Source organism: Salvelinus fontinalis, chromosome 4 (genome assembly GCF_029448725.1).
Source record: "Salvelinus fontinalis isolate EN_2023a chromosome 4, ASM2944872v1, whole genome shotgun sequence".
NCBI lineage: Eukaryota > Metazoa > Chordata > Actinopteri > Salmoniformes > Salmonidae > Salvelinus > Salvelinus fontinalis.
This window is the reverse complement of record NC_074668.1, coordinates 36,788,152-36,800,376: the sequence shown is the minus strand read 5'-3', so window position 1 is coordinate 36,800,376 and position 12,225 is coordinate 36,788,152. Positions and strand designations below refer to the sequence as shown.

Below are 12,225 nucleotides of genomic sequence, written 5' to 3'. Positions count from 1 at the left end.
TTTATGGTAGAGTGCCCAGACGAAGCCATTCCTCATTAAAAGGCACATGACAGCCCGCTTGGAGTTTGCTAAAAGGCACCTAAAGACTCTCAGACCATGAGAAACAAGATTCTCTTTGGCCTGAATGCCAAGCGTCATATCTGGAGGAAATCTGGCACTATCTCTTGGTGGTGGCAGCATCTTGCTGTGGGTATGTTTTTCAGCGGCAGGGACTGGGAGACTAGTGAAGATCGAGGGAAAAATTAACGGAGCAAAGTACAGAGAGATCATTGATGAAAACCTGCTCCAGAGCGCTCAGGACCTCAGACTGGGGGGAAGGTTCACCATCCAACAGGACAACGGCCCTAAGCACACAGCCAAGACAATGCAGGAGTGGCTTTGGGACAAGTCTCTGAATGTCCTTGAGTGGCCCAGCCAGAGCCCGGACTTGAACCCGATCGAACATCTCTGGAGAGACCTGAAAAAAGCTATGCAGCGACGCTCCCCAGAGGATCTAGTGGATCTACAGAGAAAAATGGGAGAAACTCCCTAAATACAGGTGTGCCAAGCTTGTAGCGTCATACCCAAGAAGACTCGAGGCTGTAATCGCTGCCAAAGGTGCTTCAACAAAGTACTGAGCAAAGGGTCTGTATACTTATGTAAATGTGATATTTCCTTTTTTTATTTTTTATAAATTAGCAAACATTTCTAAAAACCTGTTTTTGCTTTGTCATTATGGGGTATTGTGTGTAGATTGACGAGAGAAAAAACAACAATTCAATCAACTTTAGAATAAGGCTGTAACGTAACAAAATGTGGAAAAAGTCAAGGGGTCTGAATACTTTCAGAAGGCACTGTACATGCTGCGTGCATGCCTGTGCACGGTTTATCAGACAGACTCCTCCCACGAGAGCTGCTCTTCTCTACTAAGTCACTCGTTTCTTTCACACCTCCTCACTACTGAAGAGAAAGGGATGACTCAAGCTATAGCCAGACCAAACCTGGGCCAACTTTCTCGCTCTCTTCCTCTACTTTCTCTCTGGCTCTCTCTGTCTCTCTCTCTCTCTCCAATTCCCCCTTAGTCTCTGTCTATCCCCCTTCCCTCTCTGTCTACCTTGAGTGGACCTTGAGTGACATGCCTGCATCTCTACCTCTCCACCCATCCCACTTCTTCAATCCTCCCCCACATCCTAATGGTTCTGGGCTCTCTTATCTCTCTTGGAGGTACATTTACTGCTTACAGGCTTCTGAACAGAGTGCCTTTTCTTGGAAATTGCATAATGTAGGAATGAAAACTATAATCAGCTCCTCTTTTAATTGTGCTGTAAGTACTGAGCAGGCAGTTAATGTCCTTAACAGTAAAAATGTCACAGAAAAGATTCTTACAGCATAACTCTCTACTGATGACATTACACATCCTCTTGAAAGAGGAGAAAGGAAGGGGAGAAGAGGTAGACATGTGGACAGATATAAATACAGTACATATAGAGCAGAAGATTGGGAAGGAGACACAGGCTGCATCTCAGTAGTCTAAAATGGCCTCTCCTCTTTATTTGTACTGAACTGACAACATTGGATGAATGGAAGTGATGTAAGATTTATGTAAGATTTGTCAATTAAGGAAAGGACATAGGGAGAGGAAGCCACTTAAGACTATTGAAATGTACTCCTGGTCTCTGTGCTGAGTGAGATAGACTGACTCATTCCTCAGGCTTCTCTGTCTGTCTGCATGCCTGTCTGCCTGCCTGCCTGTCTGTCTGTCTGCCTGCCTGCCTGCGTGTGCGTATGCGGGAAAGTTCTAGTCCCTGACTGCCAGTGATCACATGTACCAACTCTGTTTATATCACAGCTCTGCCTGGAGTACCATCCACGGGCATTGGATACATCTGCCTAGGGCTCTGCTATCACACTCTCTCTCTGTCTCTCTCTCTGTCTCACACACACACACACACACACACACACACACACACACACACACACAGACAGACAGACAGACAGACAGACAGACAGACAGACAGACAGACACACAGACACACAGACACACAGACACACAGACAGAGGGAGAGACTCCTAATATGTCTCTGTTTTCTTTTAGAGTAGAATCCCAGCTCTCTCAGAGTGAAGCAGAGCCATGATGTAGACTAATCCTCAACTTCAGACTGTTTATCTCCTCCCAGGAATGGAAGTCAAGTAAACCAACATCTCACTGACTGGATCAATGATTAAATTAATTGGATAAATTGACTCGGGTGAAGTTAATTTGATAAACGCTTCAATCAGCACAACAAATGATCTAGACAGTCAGGCTGTCTTTTCCCATCGGCTCGGAGTGGATTGGAAAAAAGGCGCGCTGCTCTTTGAACTGGCAGAGTTCGAACCGCAAATCAGCTGTCGTGCGGAGGAGCGGCGAGGGACAGTTGGTGAAGTCCAGAGACAGTCACTAGCATACGGTAAGACTCTACTAAAACCGCTACTAAAACACACCGGCTACGGACTAACTTACTAGACTAACTCGAAGTAGATATGGACTAGTTCTGACCAGGAGCCAGAAGCCTATCTATTAGGCTATTTCAGCTTATGGTCAGGACAGGAATTGGGTTGTTGCTGTCGGCCTACGCTGTATTTCTCCTCTGAAGTTTAACATTGGAAGTGGAAATAAGTGTTGAAGGTCTATTTAATTGAACCTGAACCACACCGCGTAACTATGTGATTTTGAGTCACTGATTGAATGGCATGGGTTTTGGTTTTATTAGCCTAATTGACGTCAGAGCGTTGTTCTGTCACCAACTATTTCGGAACCGGTGAGCGGTTGAACTCTGACGTCACACGATAAAGACCGGAGAGGGATACCAGGGCGGGAGAGAAGAGGGACGGGGATATGTTCATCTGATCTGACGATTTTTCTGCTGGAAATTATAACGGGTAGGAAACGTTTAATTTCATCCATCTATTCATATGTGTTCTCTCCGCACCGCTCACTGTCAGTTTCCACCGCTGTCACTGAAGCCTGTGGAATAGCTGGTGTTGCACCACTCCGGTTTCTGCATCGGTCAATCGATAGGCTCGATTCTCACACTGAGAGAGGCGTTGTTGTCTCTTGATATATTTACCGGTAATCGTCTATAATTAGACTACCTGGCGGAACAACGACAGCAAAATTCGGTGCGGCGCAGATCGGCTCTATAATGGGTGACAGGTGCTGTTTCTTTGTCTCATTTTCTACCGTAGAGATTCACAGTGATGAAGATATTTACAGGAAAACCTAAATAACAACCATACAAATAGCCTACCATCTGTTGTAGTTTATCCAGCTATAAAATAGCTCACAGGGCAGACTGTAGCCTACAATGACAGACGCATAGTGTCATATTTAGGCTAACAGGGCTGCGGTTTTATAAGACTACTGATAGCATGTGTGTGTGTGTGTGTGTGTGTGTGTGTGTGTGTGTGTGTGTGTGTGTGTGTGTGTGTGTGTGTGTGTGTAGCAGATTGAGAGGTGCCAGATGGTAGGGAGTTCCTCACATTCACTAACTTTGAGCTTTTACTACACTGCCATGGCAACACCTTACTACATTACCATAGCATAGCAACATGGCAAGTTCCACAAATCATCTGTGATGGAGTAAACACTTCAAGATTCATTAGAATACTCACGTGTGTTTAGAATGTGTGTGTGTGTGTGTGTGTGTGTGTGTGTGTGTGTGTGTGTGTGTGTGTGTGTGTGTGTGTGTGTGTGTGTGTGTGTGTGTGTGTGTGTGTGTGTGTGTGTGTCTCACCAGAGAGGCTGTGTGGATCAGTTTTTTTCAGGCCCAGGAGTATGCCTAACCCAGTAACCTTTCTCTCCCTCTACCTCCAGAGTGCCAGGGTGTGTGTTGGGGGTCACAGAAAGGTCGTTGCCATGGGGAAGGACTACTATAAGACGCTGGGTATCCCTAAGGGTTCTAACGAGAAGGAGATCAAGAAGGCATATCGCCGCATGGCACTGAGGTTCCACCCAGACAAGAACACAGACGCCAACGCAGAGGACAAGTTCAAAGAGATCGCTGAGGCCTACGAAGTTCTGAGTGACCCCAAGAAGAGGGTCATCTATGACCAGCTAGGGGAGGAGGGTAAGAGAAAGAGAGGGTGCTCAGTATTATGAGAGTGCTGTCGGTGTGATTATATAACTGTCATGAAGTCATTTATGGTTATGTGTGTGTGTGTGTGAGAGAGAGAACACTGAGCAGACTCCTTTATTTAGCTATCCCCCTTACCTCACCCTTCCACCTCTACCCTCTGACAGTCTGACTGTGTGTTCTCTCCTGTCTGACCAGGTCTTTCCACAGTGTGTTTGCGTCTCTCAGATAAGCCTGAATCCATGCGGAGGCGCAGATAAGAATAGCAGTGAGGTGGTGTGTGTGTGTGTGTTTAGCTGTGGGTAGTCTTATCTGTTTCTGTAGCAGCAAGGCTCTTGCTAGACCACTGCCCCCCCCCCCCCCCCCACCCACCCCCCACCCCCACCGGATCCCGTGGGAACTCTCTCACCCACGTGGGTTCGCTCTGACTGCTACTCATGCCTCCAGGGCCTCCGCTCCTCAAACTCCCTCCTACCTGCTGTAAACAAATCTCTAAAACTATTTAACTCTCTCCTTTCTCTACGGAAGGGGAATTAGGCTACGTGTGTGTGTGTGTGTGTGTGTGTGTGTGTGTGTGTGTGTGTGTGTGTGTGTGTGTGTACTCACAGCCCTCTCTCTCTCCCTCTCGGTCAGGTCTGAAGGCAGGGGGCAGTAGTGGTCAGTCTGGGGTTCCTGGTGGGTCGTACCACTACACCTTCCACGGGGACCCCCATGCCACCTTCGCCTCCTTTTTCGGCGGTTCCAACCCCTTCGATATGTTCTTCGGACCGCACCGCAACCACCACAACCGCTCCAACGGCGTCCACTCCAAGGTCCCCAACGACCATGACATGGAAACAGACTTGGATGAGGAAGACCCCTTCGCCTCTTTCACACACTTCGGCTTCCCCGGAGGGGTCAACGGCTTCCCTGGCCATGGCGGGGGCAGGAGGAGGGGGGTGCAGTCGGAGCGTTTGGGGGGGTCCAGGAGGCAGCAGGACCCCCCAGTCGTCCACGAGCTGAAGGTGTCTCTGGAGGAGATCTTCCATGGTTGCACCAAGCGGATGAAGATCACCAGGCGGAGGCTGAACCCTGATGGCAGGAGCAGCCGGACGGAGGACAAGATCCTGAACATCGTGATAAAGAGGGGATGGAAGGAGGGCACCAAGATCACCTTCCCTAAGGAGGGGGACGAGACCCCAGAGAACATTCCTGCAGACATCGCCTTTGTGCTCAGAGACAAAGGACACGCCCACTTTAGGAGGGACGGCGCCAATATCATCTACACAGGCAATATCAGTCTGAAGGAGGTAGGAGCTGTCTGTCTGTCGCTCTGTCTTTCTGTCGGTCTGTCTGTTGCTCTGTCTTTCTCACACTGCCTTTGTCTTCACAAATACCTTATTACAAAACTAGCAGCCTGTGACAAAGTGCTCTTTTACTTTCTTTCTCTCTCCTTCTATCCACAAATACCCTACAGAACATTCACATAGAACTGGAGGCCTGTGGTATCAATCTGTTCAGACAAGATTTGAAATGTTTTACTCTACAGGAGACTCAAACTCTATCTGCCTCTAGGTTTTCACAAGGGTGTGTTTGTTAAGTTAATATTATTTTAGTAAGTGGAGATGTTCTAATGAAGAGCATCAAAAGTCACATCTCTCTCTCCTACTCTCTCTCTCTCCTACTCTCTCTATCTCACTCTTTCCTACTCTCTCTGACTCAGAGTCCCGGGCACCTCTAACAGCAGTACACTGGTGTTCATGTTTCTAGCACTAGGCTGTGGGCAGTGGTGGAAGATGTGTGTGTGCAGTTAAACATTGGTACTCCACCTAAAAGAGTCTGTCCCTCTGAGTACATGACCTTGTTCAACACATCCCTCCAGTCTATCTGTGAAGTGAGCTGAGCTCTGGGTGGGCAGACTGAGTGCTTTGCAGAATGTCTCTCTGCCGCTGCAGTGTGAGTGAGCACGGGGGAATGTATTGTCCCTGTGTGACAGGCCCACTCACACTCTACCCTGTCCTGCCTCATATGTCTTCCTTTATGATAGCTCTTTTAATGAGCACAACAATCGTTATGGTACTCACCATGTAGTGCAAAAACACACAATAAACGATTTATACACTTAGACAGCTCTCTTTCTCTTTTATACAGAGAGAGAGACACACACACACACACACACACACACACACAGACAGAAAGACAGACAGACAGAGAGAGAGACACACACACACACAGATAGAGAGAGACACACACACACAGATAGAGAGAGACAGAGAGAGAGCTAGAGACAGAGATAGAGAGAAAGACCGAGAGAATCAGAGAGAGAGAGAGAGACACAGAGAGAGAGAGCAAAAGAGAGAGAGCAAGAGAGAGAGGATTGTGGTGTGAGGGTGGTACTCTGACAGACAGTTCATTTAATTACACCTCTATTCCTGTGTGGTCACAAGCTCAGCTGTGACCAGCCTGTGAAATGAAACACTCTTTTATAGTTCCAATATAGCTGCCATTTATCTTCTGCCTAAATTAATGGACTGGCAGACCCTAAACAGGAGCTTGTTAAGTACATACTGTATTAATTATACACGTACCGCAGTGCTCAGATAAGCTCATTAACCAGTAGGCCTGTTTTACTGCTGTCATAAACTGTTCTATCTTAATGTCATATACTGCCATAGAAATATCTTTTAGTTATGAGATAATGCATGAAGAGTAGTGCACTAACTATGTAGGGAGTAGGGTACCATCAGGGACGCAGTTATGAGATAGTGCACTACTCTTCATGCATTAACTATATAGGGAATAGGGTACCATCAGGGACGCAGACCTAGGGCTTGATTCAATCCGTATTGCGGAAGTTCAGCGCTGTCGAGTGATTGAAACTTAAAGGTCATTTCCGATTAAACCGACATATGCATCGTTTACTGTGAGTGCAGTCTTTGCGCACGTGGGAACATTGCCTAGCACTGTTGGAGCTAGGAACGCAAGCATTTCTCTACACGTGCAATAACATCTGCTAAATATGTGTATAACCAATAACATTTTTATTTGATTAACATTTCAAACGTGCTATAGTGCTGAACTTCTGCGATACGGATTGAATCAAGCCCCTAATATATCCAGTAAAGACAATAAATGCTCATTTAGATCCAGTGAAGGAGAGAGACCTGAGAGAGACCGGAGAGAGACCGGAGAGAGACCTGAGAGAGACCGGAGAGGGGTGAGGAGGGAGGAAGGGGAGATGTTGAAGGGAGAGAGAGTATTGGGGATTTGGGTAATCTGAACCATTATCTGAAAAATATAGTTTAACTGGAGCTGCCAGGGAGCTCTGCTTCCATCCAACAGGAAGGTATGATTACAGAGGTCTGGCACTGGGCGCTGTTGACGGGCTGGCTGCTTGTATACACTCCGTTAGCTATGCTGGCTGGGTTTTGGCCCTAAAATAGCTGGGTCAGACCCTATGCTAGCTACACTGGCTGGTTTTAGGCCCTCTGTTTTACACAGGCTTTAGGTCTAACAATAACAAGCCCAATGAGAGCTACGTTGCAGAGTGCAGAGCTGAAGGCTCTTTAGTCTGCTAAAGACAATTGTTACCTCTGCATTATGACCATTCTATGACCTCTACCAAGGATGTCTGGAGTCTGGACTTTTATGTCATCACTGGAGCCGGTGGCCTTAACCTGTAACTGCAGGCTTCAAGCCCTGCTGTCTCTCCGGCTGTTCTCTCTAAATCAGGACAGTTTGCCATTCAGCGTCAGTGTGAAAAACAGGAAGGAAGAACACACACACACGATCATACTTAGAAGGCTATCGCTAACGCTAAGAGGAACTTGACTTCTGATATTACAGAGAAATATGCTATATGCATTGGCAAAGACAACATAGCATGTGATAACGCTTAGGCAATAGTTTCTGGATGCCTTATATTTTGGCAGGTGGGAGGGTTGAGGTGCGGGGGTTAGTAAACACTGGATTAGGCAACTGCTAACTGGGACTGTTGACACCTGATTGGGCAACTTGTAAGCACTAAACTGGAACATACAATTCAAAATAGTTTCATGTTATTGAATTGGGACTGGAAAACTGTAAGCCTACTGCACTTAATCAAAGTTTGAATTTATCAGGAGTGGTATATATTATTCTGGTGCTGCCTTGTCTGAGCTGAGGCTTACATCATTAGACTGGCCTTATGTCAGCTGTCTGTGTGCCTCCAGTGTCATGGCAACTTGTCTAGGGGCTGGATTCAATCCATAGCGCAGAATATAATTTTTGTAGCGCGGTTGAAATGTAAAGGTCATTTTTGATTGAGGCGACATATGCAGCGTTTACCGAGAATGCAGTAACCGTGAACGCGGAAACATTGTCTTCAAATTTCAATCATGCTTATCTTCGCCGCTACTGATTCAATCCAGCCCTAGATAGTGTTGGGCGGAGTACTTTAAAAATGTAATGTGTTACTGATTACAGTTACATGGAAAAATAGAGTAATCAGTAACGTAATCCTTTGGATTACTCAAAATGAGTAACGCAATCTTTTGGATTACTTTGGGATTACCAGATATTTTAAAACATAAAAAAAGCTCACCTAATACAGTATTATTTAACTGAGTAATATTAGTATTTCTAAATTAGGGACTATTGTGAGAGCATAAAGATCCTACAACTCATATGTTTGATATGTGAGAGCATAAAGATCCTACAACTCATATGTTTGATATGTGAGAGCATAAATATCCTACAACTCATATGTTTGATATGTGAGAGCATAAATATCCTACAACTCATATGTTTGATATGTGAGAGCATAAATATCCTACAACTCATATGTTTGATATGTAAGAGCATAAAGATCCTACAACTCATATGTTTGATATGTGAGAGCATAAAGATCCTACAACTAATTTGTTTGATATGTGAGAGCATAAAGATCCTACAACTCATATGTTTGATATGTGAGAGCATAAATATCCTACAACTCATATGTTTGATATGTAAGAGCATAAAGATCCTACAACTCATATGTTTGATATGTGAGAGCATAAATATCCTACAACTCATATGTTTGATATGTGAGAGCATAAATATCCTACAACTCATATGTTTGATATGTAAGAGCATAAAGATCCTACAACTCATATGTTTGATATGTGAGAGCATAAATATCCTACAACTCATATGTTTGATATGTGAGAGCATAGTCACACGGCTCCATACCAACATTTTCAGTTGTTGGGACCAGCCCATAATATGGTCGCACCAACATTTTGTTGCGGGGTCACGCAGTAGAAAAAACGGGTTGCCTAATCATTTTGTTAAGTAATTCAACCTGCTTCATTAAGTACTAGAATGAAATGGTATGATCAATAAATTAATTTGAATGCACAATTCCAGATATTTTTATGATGCACACCCTAAATTGTCACGAATTTTGAGTTTGACAATTAGGCAATTGTTGCTAGTGTATAGCAACTGTCAAAATGCAGTCCCAGCATTTGTAGATTTTTTTTTGTTCAATAGAAATTAAGTAACTATTTTAGGGCACAAAAATCACAAACAAATTCATTTGGGGCTAATTCCCAAATTAAGAAGTAGTTAGCTAGATTGCAAACAATAAATCTAGCCTAATATTAGACTACTGATAGTTAGACTACTGATAGTCTGCCGTATTATTTACACCAGTAAATGTAATATATAGGCCTATGTGGTCACCTTGAATGGCCGACGTGAGTGCCCTATGTTCAATAGTAAGAGTTGATCAATAGAATTCAGACCTACAGAACGCTGGGACCCAATTCTCTTCAGTGTTTTTCTGGGATTGTGTCTTGAAATATTGCGCAATCAGAAAGCGTTTCTCTACTGCTACGGACAGAGCTCACAACGGAGAAAGAGTGAAAGTGCAACGCAGCAAGCAGGAACTCTATGACGACTGTCTGACCAGAAGGCTAGGTGTAAATGTTTTGCAAGCCTTACCTATTCATTCAACCAGTTTAATACTAAAGAAGCCATCCATCCTTGATGAGAGATCAGCAGAACGATAGAACCTTTAAGAGCGTGTGAGAAGTCTTGAGGGTGCGCTAAATGAAAGTGGGCAAATGCTGGCAAAGTTTTACAAATGTTGCCTCTTGAGATTAGATGAAGTAATCCCAAATGCAATCAGTTGTTTTTAAGAATGCAAGTATAATCAGATTATTCATTTTTGTAATTAATCCAAGCTGAGTAGTTACTTTGTTTTTGTATTCTGATTACTCAGCTACTACCCAACCCTGGCCCTAGGTTAGGGTTGGAGTTTAGTATGGTGTGCTGCCTGCTCTGGGTAGGAGTTGCAGATCTAGGATCAGTTTACTTTTACTTAATTGTAGGGTGCAAAACAGACCTAAGATCAGTGGACACCCATGTTTCAGTCTCTCTCTCTCTGTGTGTGTGTGTGTGTGTGTGTGTGTGTGTGTGTGTGTGTGTGTGTGTGTGTGTGTGTGTGTGTGTGTGTGTGTGTGTGTGTGTGTGTGTGTGTGTGTGTGTGTGTGTGTGTGTGTGTGTGTGTGTGTGTGTGTGTGACCACGACCTCAGCTTATTCGGTCTTACTTCAGTAGCTGTAGAAATGAGATCACACTCTAAAATTAGCCTCCTGTGCACTCTACAACCCCCCCAACTATCAAAGCTACACACACAAGCACACACACACACTGGGGTTTTCCAAGTTCGGGAAACTTGTTTTAGTGTCAGAGAGGGAGTGATCCATTGTAGATGATGATGTCATTCTGTTCCACTCTGAGCGCCAAGTCATGTTCTCTAATGTTCTCCAGTTGAACCTGTGTTCCAGACTGCTAAACTGGAACAGATACTAGTTTACTACGTCCATAGCTCCCGAAACACACGTTTTCACCTATCCTTAATCACTGAATTAATGAACAACTAACAACATATGATTTTGTCATCATTGGGTGTGAGTAGAACAACTATGTGCAACGCCAAGAGGAACAGATTGAGAATCACTGTTGTAATGAAGCAGTCATATAGTAAACATGCTTGTGTCATATGATACAGTAGTAAACCCTCTCATATCCCCCTCCCCCAGGCACTGTGTGGCTGTACGGTGAACATTCCCACCCTGGATAACCGCGTCATCCCGCTATCCTGCCATGAGGTCATCAAGCCGGGGATGGTAAAGCGGCTGAGGGGGGAGGGCCTGCCCCTCCCTAAGAGCCCCACTCAGCGCGGCGACCTCATCGTAGAGTTCACGGTTCGCTTCCCAGACAGGATCCCTCCCCAGTCCAGAGAGATCATCAGACAACACCTACCCCAGTCTTAGGACAACACACCACCCCCCCCCCCCAGACTCATTACCCCCCCTACACTCCTCCCTTCCCCAACCCCCCAGACTCATTACCCCCCCCCCCCCCACACTCCTCCCTTCCCCAACCCCCCAGACTCATTACCCCCCCTACACTCCTCCCTTCCCCAACCCCCCAGACTCATTACCCCCCCACACTCCTCCCTTCCCCAACCCCCCAGACTCATTACCCCCCCACACTCCTCCCTTCCCCAACCCCCCCAGACTCATTACACCCCTACACTCCTCCCTTCCCCCAACCCCCCAGACTCCTTACCCCCGTACACTCCTCCTTTCCCCAACCCCCCAGACTCATTACCCCCCACCCCCCAGACTCATTACCCCCCTCCCCACCTCCCAGACTCATTACCCCCCTAGCCACCCTTCCCCACCCCCCCAGACTCATTACCCCCCTCCCCACCTCCCAGACTCATTACCCCCCTAGCCATCCTTCCCCACCCCCCCAGACTCATTACCCCCCTCCCCACCTCCCAGACTCATTACCCCCCTAGCCATCCTTCCCCACCCCCCCAGACTCATTACCCCCCTCCCCACCTCCCAGACTCATTACCCCCCTAGCCATCCTTCCCCACCCGCCCAGACTCATTAGCCCCCTAGCCATCCTTCCCCACCCCCCCAGACTCATTACCCCCCTAGCCATCCTTCCCCACCCCCCCAGACTCATTACCCCCCTAGCCATCCCTCCCCACCCCACCACATAGACACAAACCGTTTTTACCAGTTGGACCCAACCCCTCTTCCCCCATTTCAAGAACTCACTGTTTCTACCACACAACACAACATGAACACTTGTATTTTTAAGGGAAA

General features: G+C 46.1%; 1 protein-coding gene across 3 annotated transcripts; it reads left to right on the top strand.

Moving 5' to 3' along the window:
* Window positions 1-1,840: 1,840 nt before the first annotated feature.
* On the top strand, window positions 1,841-11,450 carry dnajb5 (DnaJ heat shock protein family (Hsp40) member B5). 3 transcript variants are annotated; one of them, XM_055919992.1, is made up of 4 exons: window positions 1,841-2,429; window positions 3,836-4,088; window positions 4,728-5,383; window positions 11,143-11,450. In XM_055919992.1, the coding sequence occupies exons 2-4, from the start codon at window positions 3,878-3,880 to the stop codon at window positions 11,374-11,376; spliced, it is 1,101 nt and encodes a 366-aa protein (XP_055775967.1). In that variant the 5' UTR covers window positions 1,841-2,429; window positions 3,836-3,877; the 3' UTR covers window positions 11,377-11,450. The 3 variants fall into 3 exon arrangements, with proteins under 3 accessions (XP_055775967.1, XP_055775966.1, XP_055775968.1); XM_055919991.1 differs by lacking the exon at window positions 1,841-2,429 and adding an exon at window positions 2,456-2,901 and having other exon boundaries at window positions 11,143-11,449; XM_055919993.1 differs by lacking the exon at window positions 1,841-2,429 and adding an exon at window positions 2,941-3,175.
* The last annotated feature ends 775 nt before the right edge of the window (window positions 11,451-12,225 follow it).